This window comes from Cebus imitator, unplaced genomic scaffold (assembly GCF_001604975.1).
Source record: "Cebus imitator isolate Cc_AM_T3 unplaced genomic scaffold, Cebus_imitator-1.0 Scaffold36, whole genome shotgun sequence".
Classification (NCBI taxonomy): domain Eukaryota; kingdom Metazoa; phylum Chordata; class Mammalia; order Primates; family Cebidae; genus Cebus; species Cebus imitator.
The window spans coordinates 10140461-10165392 of record NW_016107351.1 but is presented as its reverse complement, the minus strand read 5'-3'; the positions used below and the strand labels follow the sequence as shown (position 1 = coordinate 10165392).

At 32.3% G+C, this 24932-nt stretch overlaps 1 protein-coding gene across 1 annotated transcript in view; it reads left to right on the top strand.

Annotated features, from left to right (window-relative positions):
* The window catches only part of LOC108301579 (eyes shut homolog), a 1388593-nt gene that overhangs the window by 26303 nt on the left and 1337358 nt on the right, over positions 1-24932 (top strand). Inside the window, exon 2 of the mRNA XM_017524691.2 lies at positions 20767-20844. Coding sequence (XP_017380180.2) covers positions 20767-20844 — 78 coding nt within the window. The remainder of the gene's footprint in view (positions 1-20766; positions 20845-24932) is intronic.

Sequence of the window (24932 nt, the reverse complement as noted above, 5' to 3'; positions counted from 1 at the left end):
AATATGTGAATTTTGGAGAGGACACATTCAAACCTGTTGCTCTTTTCAAGTTGATTTACTATGCTTTCTAGGGAATACTTCACATCTATTTTAGAATTACCTTGTCTTTAGGTCCATACAATGCCGTATTACTTCCCTTGGTGTCAAGTGAACAGATGTATGTGACACATAGTACTTTTTCTTGTGAATAGTTTTAGGGTTGCTGTTGTTGGCATATGTGAGTATGTATTTATGGGGATACCGTGTCAGTAAATTTTGTTGTGCTTGCCGTTCACAAGTTTTTAATTTTATTATCTAGTTGATCTGCCTGTTATTTGATGGACATTCAGAGAAATCTAAAAGCTATCTCAACACTACCATTTTTTTTCAGAATTACATTTCTAATATGGAATAGTCCCATTCTGATTGTTTAGATACATGTCAACGTATTTTTAACTTCAAGTGCATATTTTAAACAAATTTTATGATACTGAATAGGCTGAAAGTTAAACACACTATTGGGTAGTTTGTATATCAACAAATTTCTTGCTCTCTAGAATGGATTTAAATTGTATATTTTAAATAAATAATTTGGGTTTTTTTCTAAATTACAGAGTTTTCTACATTTTTTAAGCTGGTGATAACTATTTCATCCAGTTAGCCATTATCCATCCTAAGTTCATTCATTTTGTTCGGATTTAATAAAGATAAACTTAAAAATGAAAACAACATCTTCAACCATGATAAATAAATGGCCATTTTTAACGTACACCCTAATGAAGACAGTTCTTTAAAATAGTAAATGTCTTTTTAACCATAAACTGTGAAATAAAAAAGTGACAAATAGTTGCATAGGTGATTTCTAAGCAATGTAAAATACAGTTTAATATTAGCATCCATTTTATCTTTAATATTATGTTATGCTTTTAGTAAATATGGGGTCACGAATAGTGCTTGGCATAGAGTGTTAAATGGTGACTAGTAGGGAAAAGGGTTCTGTTTACAGAGTAGGAGATACAGACCAGTAAACCTAAACATAGACATGAGTGGTGTCATGAGACACAAATAAGAGAGTATTGAAGACACAAAGGAGAAGGACCTAATCCAGCTTTGCCCCCACAGAAAGAGAAGACATCTCAAAATACATCTTATCTCGAATGGGATACAGTCAGTAATAGGAATTGACCAGGATGCTAGTAACCTCTTTATGACCAAGAAAACAGCAGTACAAACCTCTAGTCAGGATAGGACCTACAGTTTGCCCGCAAAAAATCAAAATTAAAAATTGAAAAAACTCTAGATGTAAGAATTAGAAAAATATTGTAGGAGATTGAGAGAAGGTCATTATGAGTAGAGTTCAATGGTGAGTGCATGTGAGTGTGTATGTGTGTGATTGCTAAGTCTGGATGCAAAGCAAGGAACCAAGACCATAAGGTAGAGGCCTCACAAGGGTGAAGACTATCCAGAACCTTGCAAAACATGCTGAGAGATTGGGGCTTTTTACCCTGAGAGGATTTGAGACACATGTGAGGGTTCTACACTGCCAGATGTTACACTCATATTTGCGTTTCAGGAAAGAGAAATTTTCCTGCTGGATGAAGAATGAATTAGCAGGTAGATATGACCCAGAGCAGGACAGCCACTTAGAATGCTGTTTTTGTAATGGAAGAGAGATTTGATGACAAACAGGATTAGATAGTTGCAGTGGTGAAGGGAGAGTGGATGTGTTATACAGTATTTAGGAATTGTTTCGACCTCATATTTTTACTGAAATAAATATAGACAAAATTACAGGATGTATGTGTCACTTTAATTAGTGAAAGTGAGGTTCTGAAGAGAAATGTCAGTTTCCTGACAGGAGCATATAGATAGACTTGGTGTCATCTACTAAGAAATGGGATTAGAAATCAAACATTTTTGAGCTAGATAATATTTTATCTTGGAAAATGATAAATCTGACCATTTCATGAGATTTCAAAATTACCTTTCAGTAATTGTTCAGCTATTTCAGTTGAAGCAGAGATTTTGAAGCATACAAGACAAATCAACTAAGGATGTAAACTTGCAGTCATTCACCTAAAAAATAAAAACAAAAACCAGTATAAGAGCTTACTCAGGGATGTATACAAATTGAGAAGAGAAAGAGAGCCCATGACCAAAGCTGAGGCCTGTCAATAATTAACATATGAGTAGACAACCACAGAAGCGACACTGGGAGACACACAAAGCAAATAATAAAAAGCAGAAGTGTAGCTGAGCAGAGTGTACTTAAGTGACAGAGATTTACAATAAACAATGTCACCTCAAGAATATGTGACATGGGTACCAAAAGATGACTGTTTGGATTCACCTTTAATGATGTCCCATAACATTGGCAAAAAACAAATTCTGTAGAGGATAAGGCAGAAGTTACTTGTTCTGTTCCTGAAATTGAGTTGACTTAAGGAAATGGAGAAAATGAGTGTAAGTTAAATCTTTAAAGGAAGTTGGCATCAAAGGAAGGAAAAGAGAAAAAAGGACGATATAAGATGAAAGTTTTCTGTTTTAGTTCTTTTAAGTTAGAAAAGGCTGGAATAATTTTAAATGCTGATCAAAGAAGACGGCAAAAGCAGAAGTTTGAAGATGCAAGAGATGAGGAAAGAGATACTGAAACCCGCAAAACTTTAAGCTTGATGTACAACCACATGTGTAGCATTGATATCACATTGATTTTTGGAATGAAAAAGAATACCAAAAATGTAGGAGAAAATGTGTGTAAACACGAAGATTATGAGACCTAAATTTGATGGAGTGCTTCTCTTCTGCCTTCTATTCTCTCTGTGAGGTAAAAATGTAAATAATCTCTTGAAAGGATGATGTATTTTAGGAAGATTCGATATTAGAGGAGTGTAGAGAAATTTAAAAGCATGCTAAGGTATCTAAGAAGGGTTTATAAATAACATAAGAATTTAACAGATATTGCGGAGCATGGTTTATGAGTAGAGTTGAGCAAACAGTTAATTGCATTAATCCAAAGAAGTCTTGCCAAATTTTTTTTTTTAAAACATCAGAGCACAAGTAAAATTTGGTAATATTTTCTGACATCTAGTATATGCTCTCAAGGTTTCCTGAAGCCAGAGATAGCTGGCCTACAATACATAGAAACTGGTATTGGCCAGTTTCTAGGTCCTGAGCTAGGGTTAAGAGGATTATTATCTAGTCCCTCCTGGAGTTCACATGCTGGCACATTGACACACAGGTGAGAAACTGACTACTCTCTGCTTTCCAGATGTCACTAAAAATAATTCAGTGGAGTGAAAATATTTGCAAAAGAGTGGCCTCATGGAATGGAAGAACAAATAGTACAGAGGCTTGGTGGTCAAAGTAAAAGTGTAATGAGAGAAATTGAGAATTGGGTAACAAGGATAGGCGATGGAAGTCACACTTGGCTGGCTGAATAATAATATGTCAGCAGAATGTTTGTATTCATTATTTGAGAGAACAGTGAGGGCAATATCTTTGGATTAGCCATGGAAGGGTGTGACTGATGTGAAATGGATTTCCTTAACATTCGACTCCCTTGGAAAGTAGAATGTGGAGAAAATGAGAAATGCACTTATTTCACGGATGCTCTAAATGCATGTTGGCATTAGACAGATGACAGAATTTGGTTTGAAAAAGAAGCTCTCTCGGGCAATAATATCTTCAGTATACCAGGAAAAGTTTCTAAGAGAAGGAGAAATACAATGAGGGTATAGAAGATAATGTCAAAAACTATCATTAGTCTTTGGAGTGCAGTGATTTTTTTATATGACTAGAAATTAATGTCCAGGAAGTAGCAGTGTGACCTGAGGATATTAACCCTACCTTCATACTGTTAACTTGGTAGCATGTATAGAATTAACAGCTGCCTCTTGAAGAAGCATACTACTTACAGAAACTGTGATTAAATTATTAGATGATGCTGTGCTTGTTATATAATGTGTAAATAACAGAAGATATTAAAATTATTCAAAACAGGAAAGAGAATAATATTTTTAAAACATGGCAAGTTTAGTAGGAGGGTCTTCTCACTGCCATGGTACTTTTGCATTATCCCGTCCATGGGTGGACAACTTTATGCAATGGGAGATATTACATGCAAATATTAGGAAAGCCCAAATGCTTCTGTGTTTTAGATGTCTCTTTGCTCCTCCTAGTAGTTAATTATGTTTTCTAGTTAATAATTATGTGTATTAAATTTTTCCTGTTCAAATTACTAATGTGATTTTGAATTCTTATCTGGACCTCAACTGATACATCCATTGATTTCTGGCTTTGACAATATTTTATACATTCTATAGGACACAATGTATTTCTTCATATATTATAATTTCTGAAACTAGAGAGCCAATTAATGGTGTATTTGGCAAATATGTGGTGAATTGAGCAATCTGGCATCTTAGATTTCATTAAATGTTTTTTTTTTTTTTTTTTTTTTTTTTTTTTTTTTTTTTTTTTTTTTTTTTTTTTTTTTTTTTTTACCCTTTAATGTCTATGTTAGACTCCAATTTTCAGGGACTAAGAAAGAATAATCATTTAATTATGTCCAGCTATTGAGAAAGAATATCCTGTCCTTGTGTGTAGACATGTGTGTTTTAAGCCTGATTTTAAAAATGACTTGTGCGGGCCTTTGGGTTAGTTAGAAATAGAAATTTCCAATTGAATTCTCCACACATATGTCTCTTGGTCCGTTTGGGGATATAATTAACTTTCTCTCTTTCTCACTCTCTGCTTCTCTTCCTTTCTTTAGTTTGATCCAGCAGACACAGATTATTAAGATTAGTCTAATGGAAGTAGATACTTTAATTCTTGAAAGTATATTGTTATTTTACCGCTAACAAGGTTATTTTCCTAAATTGAGTAAAAGTAGAGTTAGTAAGTAGATCATGAGCTTTCTCTACTCTGCCTTTTGAGGAATAATAATTCTACATGCTAAGTATTACATATCACATTTAAATGACCAGCCCCATTCGATATTGTTAAGCAGGTATTTCATAGCCCATCTCCTAATTATTGCATGCACCGTACATCATTACTATCTTTGCAATATGTAACTATTTGTGAATGAATTACTTTCACTACTGTGAAATTAGTGCATGATTAGCAAATGTCTACTAAGAAAGGAACTGATTTGAAAGCATAAAATTTAACCAATTTAGATAACTTCCCTGATGAATTCAAGCTTGACTCAATTCGTACTGTCTTTTGAATGTGTTGTAATTTTGACTAAAAATTGAGAAAAGATTATTTCTGTAAATCTAATATCTTCTTTCTGAAGCACTCTGTGATGTAAAGTCTACTGTACCATGAAATAGATCTGTTGTACTTTGCCTTTCAACTCTGATGACATGCCTAATAAACTCCTGCTTCATTATACAAAAAAGTATTCATTTCTGATACTGAGCATTATAGGAAAATGGGTTTCTATATTATTATTTGACCTGATAGACTATTAGGAAATCTGAAAGTGTATAATTGCCAAGAGTAATCTTGTTATTACCAATTGTACATAACCTGAAAATAGGTTCAAAATTGCTAAAGGTACAATCAAAAATAATTTTTACGTGAGTCACACCTTTAAGAAATTTACATAATTTTACTGGCTTCATATTCTTATTCTAGTAACAATATACATGTTAGGACAGTGGCAAGTTGTAATATTTAATTAAGAAGTTGAGATAATATTATTAACTGTCTACTGATATGAGGAATCTTTGGGGGATCCAAAATGAAAAGGCCTGGTACTAAGCTAAGCTCAGACTCTGTGGCTTTGAAAATGCCACGTCCATCAACAAGCAATGATGTCCCTAGCCTCTTTATTTTTATGGTTGTCTTTAAACTATTTAAACTGAGATCTTTGAACAAAAAGTAATTATTTTGCAGTAGTTCCATTCAATTGTAGATTTCTGTAAATAATATAGAGAGCCAATGAAATTTACACTTATTGGATAGACTCTAATAGAAATGACCATAGGAAAAAAAAAACAGTAGTAAGTATGGGGATTGAAAACGAATAAATGTGACACAGTTTTCGATGTATTGTCAAATGTATTAGTTTACAAGGCCAATTGCCAATTCTCAAAGTTTCCTAGGCTTGTGTGGCAATAGTGTAAAGAATTACTATGAAGCTGATTTTGTATATTTCCATTTAAAAATTATTGCTTTCTCAGACAAATACTTTCGAGTAAGCAAATCCTGTGATTTTTTTTTCAACTCTGAAAAAAAGTTAATTATCATCTGGGAAATAAGTATTTCTAGTCAAAAAATGTATTACAGTTATGAGAAAATTTTTAATGTTTAAGAGGGTTCCTGTGCTGATTTCATTATGTCACCCCAAATTTTATAGATGCCTATTAGTTGCCACCTGCTCTATAAACTCACTTTCCCCGTTATGTTATTAGTCACCTGAAGTCTTGGCATGCCAAAATTCTTAGTCAAAAAGAAAGAGGCCTAGGAGCTTCCTGGTGGCTTACTCACACAAAGAATCACAGTGAATTCTGTAGGGGAACATTATTGGCATTAGAGGGAAAGTCGAATTCTGGTATTACAGGAACACAGACCACACTTAGACCTGTTGAATCTGTGAGGGTTTGAACCAAGAAATAGCATTCTTTTTCTCTACCTGAGTTTGGACCATAATATAATTCACATTTTTTTCCATTCAACATAGTTCAGAATATTATATATATTAATAATAAAATATAGGAGGATATAGCTTAGTGTAAAATCCAAAAGCGTATATCCAGTCAGTAGAGCACAGTACTTAGACTATTGCCTCCTGCCAGTACCAGTGAGGAAGGCAAGAGACAGTGATTTACTCCTCTTCCAACTTTGAAAGATTAGCTGTAAACTAACAGCTTTGAGCCAGTGGCTATTTCTCAACATTTAGGTAACTATTTGTGCCATTTTTGGGAAGGAAAAGGAGTAAGAAAAGCCCAAGAGTTTTAAGGCAAAGTTACTCTGAGTGAAAACTAAGCGTGGAAGAGACGTTTCCTTTGTCTTTAGATTTCTACCTCATTTAATGACATCATTGGTGAGAGTATTGACTTTCTCCCAAACTCCATGAATCAGATACCTTTTGGCCATTATTCTGAGCTGGGTTGTAAGTGAAAGAGCTACTGCTCTGACTTGATTTGAAATTATGAGGCATTTCCCCCAACTTTTCTGACCATATTCTATACTGCATTTCCACCACAGTAATAGTACTTATGGCCTAACTTTTTCTTTTCTACTTAAGAAGAAATGTCATACATTATGCTATACAGTGAGGTTTTTATGTTGAAGACCTTTGTTTAGAATACATGTAGTTTATAATACATTCCACAAACCAAAATATATATTAAAAAATTTGATGGTAATCAAACAAGAACAGTAGGATAAACACAGACCACACTGAGACCTATTGGGTGTGTGAGTGTTTGAACCAAGAAAACACTTGGTTCAAAAACCTAGCTTCCCACTCTAGATTAATAATTAGTGACCAGATTTAATAGTGACATTATTAATAAATATTGAAGATCAGAAGACATATGCATACGATTTCAGAAAATCAATTGTGAAATATGTAAATTGTCTTATTTTTTTTCTTTGTTTTGCATATTAACAGATGGTTGCATTTCTATATAATTTTTATATACTAACAATGGAACCTGCCTTCCAAGAATACATTAATTCATTTAAAATATTTAATGTGGTCCAACTTTGTACTGTGACTATTTTGTTAATAGGAAAACAGTTAAGGATGGAAGTGAAAGTACTTGGTATGATGTAGCTAACTTTCTAGTGGGAGGAAAACCAAGCAAATAAAACTAAGAAATACCCATATACATATTGATGCATGTCTGTGTGTGTGTAATAAATTTTATAAAGCAAAGTAAAATACGGCGACACAAGAGAAATGACTGGATGGTAAAGATAATCGTTTTTAAGCAGTTTCCATTTACACCAAGAATGGGTTATCCTCCAGAGAAGACTTTCCAGTGATAGAAGTCTGCTAGTGCAAGACAATCAAGTAAAAATGTGTTTGGTCAGATAATCTAAAGAAGTTGAGTATGGCTGGAAAATAAGTAAGCAAGAAAGGATTATTATGTGTTGTAAACTCAAGGTTTTCAGGGCCTTATCATATAAGGTAAGGAGTTTGGAGTACTGCCAGAAGTTTTCATCTGGATTTGTATTTCCTAATTATATTACATTTAAAGAAGTCTGGATGTGTTGTAGACTGGGTTAGAGTTAGAATAGGAACTAAAGCAGAAAAAGAGTTCAAACAACCATTGTTATCAATGGGGAGGGGGATAATTATAACAAACTAAGATATTGGTAATAGAGATGGAGATAGACAGATTTGGGACATTTTTAGACATAAAGTTACCAGGGTTTACTAATAATTCAGACAGATTTGGGACATTTTTAGACATAAAGTTACCAGGGTTTACTAATAATTCATCGGGGGTGAGGAACAATAAAAATAACTCTTGGTTTTGTAATTTATCACAGTTAATAAGAAAGAGGGAAGGTAAAGCTGTTTAGAGAGTTTTGTTTGCTCATGTTGAATTTGAGATGCCTGGTGTATATCCAAGTGGCATTTTAAACTAATATTTAATTAGGCATTGAAGTCAGGAGTTTCCAGGACTGGGGAGACTGTGATTTGGGAGTCTATCATGTAGATGTCATGATATGGTTGATGTTTCTGGAAATCAGTTGATGGTTTCAATTACATGAATAGATAGAAAAATATATTTTTGAATGAAAGAATGAATAAAAATAAAGATGGCATCCAACGGACAGGAGAAAATAGGAAAACATTTCAGGATTTAGGACAAATCAGAAAAAAATGAAGAAAAGAAGAAATTGAAAACCCAGTAAAGAAAGCATAGAATGTTTGAGATACTATGCATGAAACAGAACTCTAATTATTTGGATTGCTTTTTGGTCACTGGATCATTCCTACATGATGGTTCCTATGAGTAGAAAAGTATCACTGTGAGTTAGCCCAGATGATGCAAGCAACTGAAGAAATATGAGGGAAGTAAATATCATTAAGAAACAGATTAAAATCTAGTTAAACAATTAAAAGTGAAATTAAATGTATGTGTTTGTGTATTCTAGGCAGAATCGAAACATAAACCTAGAAATATATAAGGGGGAAATATTATTTAGAAATGAACACACAAACCTTACTTTAAAGTGTTTAATATGTCAATGTATGTTCATCAATGGTCACAAGTGTCCCCAGTCTGGTAGGGAATGTTGAAAATGGGAGACTTACACATGTGTGGAGTGAATGAATATATGGGAAATCTCTGTATCCTCTGCTTAATATTACCATGAACTAAAACTGCTCTATAACTGAAAGTCTATTTTCAAATAATGAGATGTAGAATGTTGATTGTCTACTTAGAAACTAAAAGGATACATGAATGCTATTTTATTGAATGTGTTCAAACTACTTATGCTTAATGATTTATTTGTCAAACAAGTGGAGATTTTACTACAGCTCACTGAATCAAATTGAAATCTCATTTAAATTCAATCTACATTTTGGCAGTAAAAGCTCTAAAATTATATACATGTACACCTTAAATGTGGCCTATTGTTGACAAATCGTGTGGAACACAATCTGAAATTGGAAAGCGTCAATCACAAATTCTGTTCCTGGCATTCGTTATGATATTTATTACATCATTTGGAATTTTATTGTTTTGTTAATGATTTGTCCTAAACAGGATGAAAAATGATTACCTGTTCTTTATAGATAGAATATCATTGCCATTCATCTGCATTTAGTCTGTTAACTTTTCACTCATTTAACCAATGTTTTCTTGAGCACTAACATCAGACAGTAGCTATTCTAAGTGCCATGGATACTAGAAGGTATTTTGTATAAGCATACATTTTTAAGAAATTACGTGTGTGTGTGCGTGTACCTCAGAGGAAGGTGTATGTGTGTATATATATGTATATGTGTATATGTGTGTATATATATGTATATGTGTATATGTATGTATATATACATACATACCCTCTTCTCACACATATTTCCTCAGAAATTTAGAATAATATCATGTTAATTAAGAAGGTATGTGTGTGTATCATGTTAATATTATAAATATATATTTCATTATTTCCTTCCACTCTTTGGGAACTTGAGGACTGTAGAAATCTTCACCAAGGGTGTTTCTCAAAAGACAGGCTTAAGATTTCCCACAGCATGACTAAACTTTAGACAGTTTCTTCCTTACCTTTTTTTCTTGTTACTTCTTCACAGGATCCAAATGATCTAACCACAGAAGTTCCTCCCCTCCATTTTCTTAGAGAATTTACTTTAGAACCCAGTAATTACAAATTCTTTCTTTGCCCCTTTGGGGTATAAGTCTCTTTAAAAGCCTCTTGTTTATTTAAGAACCCAGAATGTCTTTCTCAAGGACCTGGGAGCCATCCCTTTGAAGTGTAATCATTGAGGAAGTTAGCATCTGTATCTCCCAGGCCCTTTAGGAGGGTAGGAGACTAATTTTGGTAGGCACCTTGACCCAAGTTGTAAAACTACCTCCTGATTTGAAGATTGAAAAAGAAAAAAAAAAAAAACCCTAATTTTCTTTTGGTTAAGGCTAAATGGGAAATGCATATGACCTACGAGCTTTCTCACCCCAGCTCTTAAAAACTCTCTCACCCACTGTTACAGTGGAGTCAAGATCAGACTGATTTTTGGCTTCTCTCCTTCATTGCAATAGCTTTGAATAAAATCTTTCTCCATTGTTTAACTTTTTCTCATTAAACTTTTGCTGTGACAATAGGCTTCTCAATTTCCACTAAATTAAATTATGCTCATCCTGAACATTTGTTTAAAGTCAATTGTTCACTGCTCTATGAAGTTTCCGTGGTCTCTAGCTTCTACTTTGACACTAAACTCTTGAGTTCTGTTTCAACTGTTCTCAAATCCTTTTCAGGACAAGGCCTGTCCTGCATACACAGATGGGAGCATAATAGATTGCCGGTTGGTTTGGTATAATCACAGGAAGTCTCCAGGATTGGTTTGCTTTGGAAGTATTTTCTCAGCTATTTGAAGTGGTGCTTGGTAAAACTCCTTCAGTTAGATTTGATCGGCCCAAAACACTTAGCAGGAGACATCATTACAGATAGCATGTTAACAGCAAGATAAAGCCAGAATAGGAGCTGAAGGGAAAGCTACTTGCCACCTTTTAACCAAAAGAATTAATCTAAGTACATGAATAGCCAGAAATAGATGATTCTGTGGAGTAGAAATCCTATTAAAATGAAGTATAAATAACGAGACAATCAGCAGCTGATTACTTAGAATTAAAATACAAGTCTATCATCTACCAGGTTAGATACATAACAAGTTGTATAACTTCTATTCATTTAAATCACATGCCTTTAAAAGGAGATACTGGCATTCCCTCATAAGGTTGTTACGGGAATTACAGAAGTGAGCAGATGTAAAGTTAAAAAACTGGTGACTCAGCTGGTTTGACACAAAGATACATAAACAGTACACTAAAATAGGCAATTAATAAGAACAAAGTTATTCTCTGAAAATCCCTGGTATCTAAAATAACAGCAAAAGAGATGCACAGAAACAATACAATATTTTTCACAGGTAAAGAAACAATTTTTTTTTTGTAAGATGGAAAAATGCCCTGTTTTGGCATATAAGCTACTCTATTTATAACTGAGTTGAATAGAAATGCTATGCTTCAGGCTCTCCAACAGTTAAGTTATATATATAAATTTGTTAGAAAATTGGTAAGGATATTTGACAAACATTAGATTTTAAATTTTCCTAAGGGAGCTTATTTTTTCCACATTTATTTCTTGTTTAATCAATATTTTTGCTACTATATGATTATTTTCATAGACTATCAGTATTATGGACACATTCCTTATTCATGTAGAGGAACTGATTAGAAATTAACCCAAAAATATAGTGAAATGAGTTTGTTAGAATTAAATGGAATAGTTTCATGAAATGATGTAAGAATCAAATATGGTAAGTATATCACAGAAAGCTTTATGTATAGTGTAATAGAAAATTGAGTTTTTAAATTGAGACTTAAACATAACTTTAACTTCTTTGTGTGTTTTATTATAAAATTGAAAATTATAGATCTTCATTTACTTAATGATACTGAGAGAACTAGTCATGTTCATGAACGTCAAACTAACCTTGTGTATATTTATCCATTTAAATTCAAGTGTTTCAGGACAAGTGAAACATTTTCACAAGGTATTATTGAAAACATTGCAATGTTTTAAAAAGTTAGACAAAACATGTATTAAACATGGTAAATAAAAATGAAGGGAATTTCCAATAAAAACAATGGATTTCCAAACCAATTCTTCTTACCTTTAAGTATGCTAAAAGAGACAAACTTTTAAAAATACTGCCTTATTTTATTCTTACTATTATTCCTTTGATTTGCTCATACATCTGTTTTTTAAATTTGAGATATAATTGCATATTTAATTTATTGGCTTTCTATTGTGAAAGATAAATCTTTTGTAAACTAATTACACCAAATTCTCCAACGTTTTGTGAGTAGTTTTTTTTTTTTTTTTTTTTTTTTTTTTTTTTTTTTTTTTTTTTTTTTTTTTTTTTTTTTTTTTTTTTTTTTTTTAAGATATGGGCTTGTTCTTTTGCCCAGGTTGTAGTACATTGGTAGGATCTTGGCTCACCAGAGTTTAGACAGTTTTCCTGCCTCAGCCTCCGAGTAGCTGGGATTACAGGTGCCTACCATCACACCCAGCTAATTTTTGTATATATGTTTTAGTGGAGACAGGGTTCACTACGTTGGCCAGGTTGGAACTCCTGACCTCAAGTGATCTGCATGACTCAGCCTCCCAAAGTGTTGGGATTACAGGCGTGAGTCACCACGCCCAGCCTCTATTATGAATTCTAATTCTTAGGTTGACTACATGAACTTAAATAATACATTAATATTATATGTTTTAATTAAATCCAGAACAACTATCTGGACTTTTATTAAAATTAAGGGAATTAGTGCCCATACTATTCTATCTACCTGTGTCCCTATTAACCTTTCCACCTACTAAATTCTATCACCTGTATCCTATGTTTACCTTGCCATTATTTGACTATATTACACTCAAATATATTAAGTATAATGAAAGTTTCTGTGCTTTGTTTAAATGTTGAGGTTAAAAATGGAAAATCAATAATAAACGTTTACATTATTATGTATATATTAGTATTCTTCACTGCCAAATGAAGCTAGAATATATATCCCATTTTATAGTCCAAGTCCCTTTGAAGGACAGCATTTCTTAGCTTTAAGACAAAGCAATTTATTTTATTATAGCCTGAATAGATTGTTCAAATCAAGTCTTAATTTAGTTTGCTTTATATTTGGACCATGGCCTTCTTTGAGCATTTAAAAAATTTCTGCTCAAATTTCTCCTTGGATTCTTAATTAAAAATTAATTAGTAATGATCAAACTTAAATTATTAATCTTTAATAATTAATAGTTTATTAACATCACTTTAAATTACAAATATACTACAGGTTCATACTCATTTTATAAGTATGATGGATCCAACTGTAGAACCTTTCTTGAAACAATAATTTCTTCAGTGTTCACTGACTTTAGTTTCTAAGACAGTCAGTGTCTCAGCTCTTATAGAATATCTCATCACTGAATTTCTCAAATAGTTTCATATTCCACTTCTCTTTTCTATTTATCTCACTGATCTTTCTGGTGTATATCTTAAAGTAACTTCTTGAGAATATTTGAGAAGTTTTGTTTTTATTATTTTCATTACTCGGTGTGATTTTTGGACCTCTTGAATTGTTCTTATATATGACTTAAATTGTCTCACTTGTTTTCTTTTGGTATGGTTTTACAATACATTATTGCAAGTTTTTTTTCACTCTATTTTCTTACTCTATTTATAATGGATTTTGTTTCCACAACTTTACTGCTAATATTTATGTCTTTTTATTCTTTGAATTTTTCCCTTTACTTATAATCTCATTTTTGTTTTGTAGGTGTGATACTTATCTACCTTTCTTTGAGGAAAATCATTATAAATTTTGAAACTACTTTAGTGTTCATTGAACTTCATTAAGAATCAAAAGGGGGTACTTTATCTGTTTCTAGGTCTCAAGAATGAAGATCACTCCATTTCTGATGCCACTTCAGATTTGTTTGTTTCTTCTCCTGATCTCTGTAATCCTCCATCAGATTGAAATTTGTGAAATACCCAGTTGCTCTAGACACCCTCCTTCCATCAATCTCTTTGCTCATGAATATTGAGTTCTTTTTAAATTACTTACTGACACTTTAAAGGATTTTTCAGAGAGCAGAAAGATGAATGATTAGGTTAAGCATGCAATAGAGAGCAATTACTCAGAATATATAATTAAATGCTTGTAAATGAGAAAAGCAGATATTTCTATACTTATAAATAGTAACCTATGTAATGGATGTGTATAAAACTAATACACATGTATACACATGTATATGAATTGAAAAATTTTAGTGGAAATATTTTGAAGAAAATTGTTCTAAATTATATAACACCCAAATATATAAAACATATATTTATAAACATGTAAAAATTTAAATGTTGAATTTTCATTCAGATATTGGTATATGTAGAAAATACACAAATCAAATATTTAATTATTCTAGGATTTAGTAGTTTTTATTTTCTTTAATAGACTGAACAACAACTCTTGCCCAGAAATAAACAGATAAAATTGATATGTAGCAATCATTATTTATCTGAATGATGTTCGTTTGCATGACACAAACATGTTCTTTATGTGGTTTCATTTACCTCATTTCTTTTTAATAAGACTTATGCCTTTTCACTGTGCTAAAATATGTTAAAGTTATGGCTATGATTCCTGATGAAGAATAGAAAAACATGACAATGACACACAAAAATGATAATAAATAATATTTGCATTTGATCTTCCTCTGCAAATATAATTTGCTGGTATATGTTATAATTAGTAATAGACATTCATCTCTAAATTTTCAGACATGGAACAAACAATCTAAAATCGTAAATTTTTCACCTAAGGAACTATCAGTAAATTATCAAATATATGAATTATAATACACTGAAAATAAGAGCATTTTAATTAGGGAAAGATGTAGTTTTGTGAGATGTGTTACTTGAGGTAAGCATATGACAAGAATTAAGTTTGAAAATGGCACTAAGACATGAGTGAAAAGTCAGGATCTCAGCTACCGATGTAGGCATACTGCTTATATCAGCATAAGAAACCCTGAATGCAAAAGGAGAAAAATTAAATAAATAGTTAAAGCTTTTGAAAATCCACGATGATGGTGGCAGATAAAGAGAAAAATGTATTAATCTATTTTCATGTAATGCAAAATGTTTAATAATTTGTCAGTAAAGTGAACTTTTCTGGGATTGTTTCTCATTCCACTTGGTGACAGTAGGTTCTAGATATCACATGTAATTTCTCTGGATCTATCTTGAAGTTTGCTGATTTATTCTGACATTTTATATCTGCTACTGAACTCAGAAAATCCTGCCGTCAGGAATAGTGGGTCATGCCTGTAATCCCAGCACTTTGGGAGACCAAGGCGGGCAGATCACCTGAGGTCAGGAGTTCGAGAGCAGCCTGGATAACATGGCAAAACTCCATCTATACTAAAAGTACAAAAATTAGCCGGGTGTGGTAGTACATGCCTGTGGCTGTAGCTACTCAGGAGACTGAGAAAAGAGAATTGCTTGAACCTGGGAGGCGGGGGATGCAGTGAGCCAAGTTGGTGCCACCGCACTCCAGATTGGTGACAAAGCAAGACTCCATCTCAAAAAAAACAAAACAAAAACAAAAACAAAAAACTTACCTTGATTTTCTGGTGTAGAATTTCCTTTTAATTATTAAATAACAAATATTTTATAGTTTTTTTAACTTTTCTGTTGTGATTTCATATTATGTCATATTTTAGTTAAATCTTTATAGTTTTCCTTAATTCCTTTAACATACTCATAATTGCTGATTTCAAGTTTTGTCTGCTAAAACTAACACTGGGGCTCATTTCAATCACAAGGCAAAACATTTGCCAGACTGCTCAAAAAAAGCAAAATCAGACTCTGTGCTTACATTTGAAGACTCAAATAGGTTAAAAGTAACATGATCTTTAAACAACACACCATGCAACCAGTAAACATAAGAGAGTGGGGTGGGGGAGGCTTTATTAATATCGAACAAAATCAGCTTTAAATATTTTTTAGCAACAAGGAAAATTTCATGATGATCAAAAGCTATAACAATAATAAATGTATACATATCTAACAACAAAACCCAAAAATACATGAAGCAAAATCCACTACTCATAGGAAACATACAGAATTTAGCAATTATAGTTGGAGATTTCAGTAACCTTATAATTAATATAACAGTTATATGAAAAATCAGTAAATATATGGAAGAGTTGTAAATCAGCCAACTTGTCTAACTGGCAGTTACAGGAAATTCTATCAATAGCAAAATACGTATTCCTTCTAACATGTACATTCCGTGAATGTACACAGAGCACTCCTCATGTGGGCAGCATGTTTTATGTAAAACAAAACTACAATTGAATTAATTACAAATTAGTACCTAAAAGATGTGGGAAACATGCCAGTACTTGAAAATGAACAACACTTATAAATAACTCATCAGTCACAGAAGATAGCACAGGGAATATTAGAAAATTTCTTTTGTGGGATGAATGTGAATATAAAATACCCAAATGTACACTGAGTTGAAGAGGTGCTTAGATAGAAAGAGTTAATGTGTAGCTCTCAGTGCTTACATATGAAATAAATACCTAAATTTAATAATCTATGTTTCTACCTTAAGCTCAAAAATTAAAAGCAATTTATTTCCAAAGTAAGTGAAAAAGGGAAACTAAGACAAGATTCAGAAGTCTATAAAATAGAAAAAATAGTAATAGTTGGTTCTTTGAAGGCAACAACAAACTCGGGTAGACTAAGGAAAGAGAGCCAGAGGACACACATTATCAAAAACAGGAATCAAAGAGGAAACATCTTAAAACACTACAAAAATGTTAAAAATGTCATAGAAAATAATATAAACAATTTTATACCAACAAATTACATGGCTTAGAAAGAATATAAAAATTCTAAGACACAAGTTACAGAAACTTAAGAACAAATAGAAAAAACAGCAAATGCAGCAAGAGACTGAAATATAATAGATAATTACAAATCAAAAACGCAAGGACTCAGGTGGTTACACTGGTGCGTGTGATTAAATATTTAAAGAGAAAATAATATCAACCACATACAAACTCTTTCCAAAAAAAGAAAGATAGAACTCTTTCCAAGTAATTCTATGAGATCAATATTACCTAGAAAGCAAACCCAGGCAAAGAAATCCCAAGAAAAAAGAATTTCTCTAACTTCAAAAGTTGGTGGATATAACCCTCTCTGTTACTGAAAATAGAAGAAAATAACATATAGATTAACAAAAATGATTTATTAACTTTAAAATATATACTAAAATAACTGAAAATTCTTAAAAAATTTCCCGATTGTCTCATCTGTAAAATGTAAATATAATATTTAATTACATTGGCAAAAATAAATTGTAATACCAATAATAGAGTTATTCATTGTAGTTGCTCAAAATCTACTCAGGTGGGTTTAATTAGGGAAGGTTTTAATTTACAGATTATTGAAAGATTATTACCTGTAGAACCTGTAGAAGTCTCTAGAATCAGATCTGGAAAACTGATATAGAGGGCCCAAAGCAGCAGACAGGGACACAACAAATATGATATCACAGCATCAGTGGGGGAGAGATGCCACTAACACTAGATGACACTATGGCAGTGTAGTCACTGAGGCCCTTGAAATTTGGTTACGATTTCTGTGGCACTCCCACCTGTACAAAAAAGAGCTATCTTAAACTGATGCTTCTTTACCTCACCAAATTTCTTTCAAATTCCACAGTGGGTCCATCAGATAAACCACTGTTTGACTACATACTCACATGTAGGGTACCTGAGCATGGGAAATAAATTAATTTGTATTTTTAACTTCCATATTGAGAGGTGGTCTCTAACTTTCATCAAAGAGTCACTAAGTAGATAACTTTTTAGATTTAAAACGAAGTTCAGATGATAAGTAACGAAGGTAAATAAAAGATAAATTTCACTACATGTTCTTAATTTTGCTGAAAATATATCACTGTTTTAAAAGTAATATCTAAAATGTGAATATGTGAATTAGTTTTGTTCATATTTAATGAAACAGAAGCTGAGAGGTTTTTTGTTCATGAATCATAAATAATACCCAAATGTGTATAATAGGATGCTTTTGAATGAAAAGATATCAAAGAAAGTAAATTTGATTAACACTATACAGTAATGTATAAACAGTGTTTTAATTTTAAGGAATAATGGAAATTTGAGTTTTCTTTGGTTTACTGAGATGACAGTAAGCTGATGTTTCCCCACCAAAACAAAAATAAGACAAAAAGAAAAAATAAAAACAAAAAGAATAAATACTTCATAGCATTCTGGAATACACTGTCTTTTTGCAGCCTAGTTGAATATCTTATATATACTAAAAATAATGTTAGACTTAGTTGCATGTTTCATCAGTGATGTATTTATAATGAAGTGAATCCTTTGTATTTTGTAAGTAATAACTGTGAGATTAAGGTGGATGAATACCTAAGTGATCACTATAGAAACTGTAGTACTTGTGTTGACCTTCACAGGACCTTTAGCTGACTGTGTCAAAATGAATTTCAAGTCAGGCAGGCTTGCTAACCATAACTATGATCACTGAAATTTAACTTGAGATCAAAGTTATTCTCTAATTTTAGAAAATATTATTTGTCTCATGTATATGCGTATTATTTTTCCATGGAATAATACATAATTAATGCTTGGATTATTCTAGCTATATTTTTACATTGTCACAGAGATAGAAATATTTAGTGTACAAAGCACATTTTTCCTTTTGTAAAGGATTATATATTGTGCCATTTTTCTCAAGAATTGACTTATAAACAACCAAATGAATGTATTTAAGTTTTAAAAAGTATTCATTCACATAATTCTTTTTGATACTCACTTTTTTCTCAGCTTAACTTGATGTTCTAGTATCAGCTTTTCACTGAATATTTTATTTTGTCAATGATAATAGTCATATTTTCTACTTAGTACGTTGATTCCTGTTATATTAATTTGATGTATGTTTTCTTCTTTCTAAATTCATGTTACTGCTTTAGATAATTTTTTTAAAAAACCAGAAGAAATGTTTTCATTCTTATAACTTGCTGATAATTTGCAGTATGTGTCAAGGTCAATTTTCTATTATTGTTATGAATTGGTAAGAAAATTAGCTGTCATAAGTCATAAAAATCAATTTAGTGTCATTTGAGGCTATAATTTTCAACCGTTGGGAAATTAGCAGGCAATCTAAGTAGTATTAAAGGTCAGCTGTAAGTGGAGGATGAATTAAAAATATGAATTGGACAACAGTTTAAAAAATGCTAAGAGTATGTAGTTAATGGGTATTTGTTTTCTTTCTGTATAGGTTTACATTGCAAAATTACTAGAAAAAATGTAATTGCTTACACTGGCACCATAATATTATATCTTCAAAACTCATGGATGGTTTCAAATGCATCTACCCATTACTCATGGCTTTATTGGTAAATAGCATTAAATAACTGTGTTTTATAAAGAACATTTAAGGCCTTGCATAGTGGCCCATTTTGGGAGGCCAAGGCAGATAGATTTCCTGAGGTCAGGAGTTCAAGACCAGCCTGACCAATATGGTAAAACCCTGTTTCTACTAAAAATAGAAAAATTAGCTGGGCATGGTAATGTGCATCTGTAATCCTAGCTACTTGGGAGGCTAAGGCAGGAGAATTTCTTGAACTCGGGAGGTGGAGGTTGCAGTGAGTCAAGATCGCACCAGTGCACTGCAGCCTGGGCAATAGAGCAAGATTCCATCTCAAAACAAACAAAAAAATTAGCTCTCAGGGACATAAATCAGGATGTTATTGATTCACCAATATTTTATTTTCATTACTTTTTTATTTTTTTATCCTAACATTTGATCTGCATTCCAGTAACCTGAAATATAATACATATCATTTCTAGACTCCTCAGCCAAAAAAAAAAAAAAAAAAAAATTAGTTCACATCTAAAGACACTTTGCATGCCTACAAACTCAGATTAGTGTACATTTTATAATTTTTTTTTCTTTTCTTTTTTTTCTTTTTTTGGAGACAGAGTCTTGCTCTGTCACCAGGCTGGAGTGCAGTGGCGCAATCTGGCTCACTGCAACGTGCCCCTCCTGTGTTCAAGCGATTCTTCTGCCTTAGCCTCCCAAGTAGCTGGGACCACAGGCACGTGCCACCATGCCTGGCTAATTTTTTTTTGTATTTTTAGTAGAGATGGGGTTTCACTGTGTTGGCTAGGATGGTCTCGATCTCTTGACCTCATGATCCACCCACCTCAGCCTCCCAAAGTCCTGGGATTACAGGCATGAGACACTGCGCCCGGCCTGCATTTTGTAATTCTAAGAGAAGTTACTTCAGTTTGTAGCATGGTGAAATACATGGATTCTTACAGTAATGTATGTAGCATCCTTATCTAATAAATTCAGTTTCAGATATCATCCTAAGTGGATTAAAGGCTTGTGCAAATTAAAGAATTAAAACTTAGTACATGCCTGCCTTTTTAACACTTAACATCTTTTTTACTATGTTTTTGAAGGTACGAGATGTAAAATAGATATAGATGAGTGTGCTTCACATCCCTGCAAAAATGGAGCCACCTTCATTGACCAACCTGGTAATTACCTCTGCCAATGTGTGCCTTCATTTAAAGATAGTGAACACCAAGGGATAAGGAAGACCAAACATAATTAACTTTAAAAAGCACTTCTGTCTCTTGTCTGAACTCATTTTGGTCTTCCAACAACTTTATTAGTCCTTCGTTTTCTTAAAGTCAACTTCTAAAGTGACCAACCAATTATTCCTTAGGCAGAAACTAGATTGAAATTGGTTTTGTGTACATGCACACTAAAATAGCCAAGTTTCTAATTTTTCTATTTGAAAGGTCACCAATGAAACCAAAAGGTAAAAAAGTAAGGAATATATTACCAACTTATCATGTTATATTTAAAATATTCTTCCATATTTTTTAATTTTTCATGAAATTGTCATGTTCTATTTTTTCTTTCTAAACTATTTGTCTTTAATTTTTCAGTGTTCAACTTTGATAATTCTTTATCTTTAGTTCAGGAATTGTATTTTTCCTTGATAAACTAAATAAATCCTTGCTCTTCCTTATAAATATGTTCATATATTAGTGCAACTAGTATATAGAAACTCATTCATGGAGTACTTCTTTGAACTTTAGTATCTTTCTTGGCTATGAAATTTGTAACTGTTCAACTAAATGAGATTAATTTAGTTATTTTTTAATGTTATAACTATTTACCTTAGCAAATATCTTACAATTACTTAGGAAAAATGTAAGATTGCATGCCCCACTTCAAATATTTTGCATCTATTTAAACACACTAAGTTATAGCTTTCTGACTGTTAAAAGAAAATGAGAATAACCTAGCTTGTTTAGTTGAATGTGATTTAAATGAGAAATGTTATGTTAATACCACGCTGTCTGCCAAAAGCTAATAATTGTTGAATTACAATGTTATAACATATGTGATATTTATGTAATATATGATATTTTATGTTTGGGTAGGTGCAATATCAATATATACTTATTTAGTTATGCATCTGTAAAGTTACAGAGGGAATGGCCTAAGCAATCTCAGGTAAAATACTAGATACCGTTTTTTATTTTTTGAGAGAGGATATTACTTTGTCACCCAGGCTGGGGTACAGTGGTGCAAGCATAGCTCGCTGCAGCCTCTGCGTCCTGGGCTTACATAATCCTTTCAGCCCCCTGAGTAGATAGGACTACGGTTGCATGCCACCATATCAGGGCAGTTTTTGTATTTTTGTAGAGACAGGATTTCATCATATTGCCCAGGCTGGTAGAATTCATTATAAAAATAAAGTTTTTTCTAATGCCCAGATTTTGGTTTCTCATACATTCTCCAATTAAAAAAAAAAAAAATCAAGTATCCTTAGAGATCTAGCTAATTTTAGGACTAAGGCTCCTGAATGTAGCATGAATAATATTGTAATGCTAGAAGATATGAACGTACTTAAAACTATGAGGTTAAATCAAAGTGAGCCAATGGAAGGGGCTTCCAATGATCAAAGATAGAATTATTTGAGCACCAAAACAAAGGAGTATTGATTGGTACCCAAAACGAAATATGTAAGAGCCCATAGTAATAAATAAATGATTGAATAAATAAATGAGAAATAATAGACACATCTTTATATACAACAATCCCACATAATTTATGTAGTTACTTTGAACTTAATGAGATGGAACAACACTCTGCATCCCTTAAATTTAGACAGCAAATAGTGACGGCCTTTCAAAGAGTCTGGCATGTAAACGGGATTCATGGAGTGAAGAGTAGCTTTACAGTGGAGAAATTGGACAATTGCTACCTCAGTCACGTGATGGAGGGTAACAACATATGCAGTCATATTAATAACATAAACTTTTGATATGAAGTGATGAGAATGACACTTTTTGTCTCTCATCTTCCTTTCAAAAGTTTTCCAAGTCTAGTCATCAAAAAATTATCAGACAAATCCCAGTTGACAGGCATTCTGAAAAATACTTGACTAGAATTTCTGAAGTCTGTTAAGGTCATCAAAAACCAAGAAAAGTCTGAGAAACTTTGAAAGCTAAGAGAAGCCTAGGGAAATATTACTTCTAAAAGTAATATGGAATCCTGTATGAGATCTTGGAACAGAAAAAAACACGTTACTTTAAAACCAAGGAAATACAAATAAAGTACACACATTAGTTAATAACATCAATATTGGTTCATTTGTTGTGACAAATGTACTATAGTAGCATAAGATATTAACACAGCAGAAACTTGTTAAGGAGTAGATAAGATCTCTCTGTACTATCCTTGCAACTCTTCTGTGGAGTTAAACCTACTCTAAAATAAACGTGTGATTAAAAAATAAACAATCTGTAAATAATTTCTGATTCAAAATATTTTACATTAGGCTGGACATAGTGGCTCACACCTGTAACCCCCACACATTGAGAGATGGAGGCAAAAGGATTGCTTGGAGCCAGAAGTTCTAGACTAGCCAGGTCAACATAGCAAATCCCTGTCTCTAAAAAATAGAACGAAAAAATTGGCCGGTTGAGGTGGCATGGTTGTGGTCCTAGCTACTCAGGAGGCTGAGGCAGGAGTATTGCTTGAGTCTATTAGGTTGAGGCTTCTGTGAACTATTATTGCACCACTTTATCCCAGCCTAGGCAACAAACTAAATCCTATCTATAAAATAAATAAAAAGCAGTAAAGCCAAAACCAAAGTATTTTACATTAAGGAGAAACAGAATTTGTAAAGCATGAATAGAAATATTAGGTAATCATAAATGTTTTAACCTTCACATATTAAATATTTTAATCTAATTATAATGAAAAGGATTCTTCAGTTAATGGTAGTGCCTTAGCTTTATATGGCACATTAACATGTTCAGTGAAACTCTATGTAAACAAAACAAAATAAAAACAAGGTTAAACTATTCTAAAATGCATATGCCTAATAATGTATAATATTTTTCTGGTAATCGCATCACATAAATAAATTTACAGTATAGATACCCACTCCTAGATATAAATACATTCTAATTCAGTTTATATTTTTATACATCTTTCAGCTGGAAACATACCTGGTATGTCAGAAACTGCCTGCATGTTTATTTTCTTCTTTTGCTCCTGGACACAAACTTAATTATCTTGTATATAGATGAGACCACCATTCTGACCAACAGAATATCGATATAAGTGTTTATTTTACAATGTGGTGCATAAAAATATCTTGCATTTTTAACTTTTTTTTATTTCTTCTACATTCTCATTGGAAGGGAGATGCCTGAAAAACTAGAGAAAAGTGAGAAGATGGAAGAGTATATGGCCCCAATTCTTACATATAAAGTTACTCATGGACCAAAAACACCCCCATTATATTGAGTGATAAAAAAAAAAACACATAAATTGACCTGTTGTTACTTTGCAAACCACTAAGGTTAAGGAACTTTGTTCTTTAGGGCAACCAGTATGATTAGAATTACCCTTTGAATGCTAATAGGAAAGACGTTCCTTAGTATCTCACTAGAATTGATTTTTTATTATTATGAATGAATATATTTTTTGAAAAAAGTATGTGTATAATCCATTTACGAGTTTAATTTCTATGCAAGAACACAAATAATTTTCTTTTGTAAAATTTAGTAGATGTTTTCTCACTCCATCTTCTTTAAGCCTGTTGGAGATTTCACAACCCTTTTCCCAAAGAAATAAAAATAATACACATAAACAATGTAACTCCAGAAAGACACATTAAAATCACAAGATTAAGTTGGTACATTTTTAGTTGATTTAGCAATCTGGTAAGTTTACTTGTTTGGAATTGAATAGATACAGGTTAGAAAAATATATCCTGTGGGAGAATATTCAGGCTTGTGCCTGTTTTGTGCCTCTCATACATACTACTATGCTCATTCATTTATGTATGGTGGATGGGTGCTTCAGCCACAAGTACAGAGTATATGTTCTCTTCGCTTACAAATTCTAAATTATTTACTATCTTATCTTCTACAGAAAACATTTGCTGAATCTGGTATAGAAAATGCTCAAATCATAATCTACTTTTTAAGCTAATTGTGGCTTTCTGTTGATATAGTCCAAGTTTTATCTATTATGTATTTGTACTTACACGTATTTTGATAAAATGATGTTATCTTTTTTTTTTTTTTTTTTT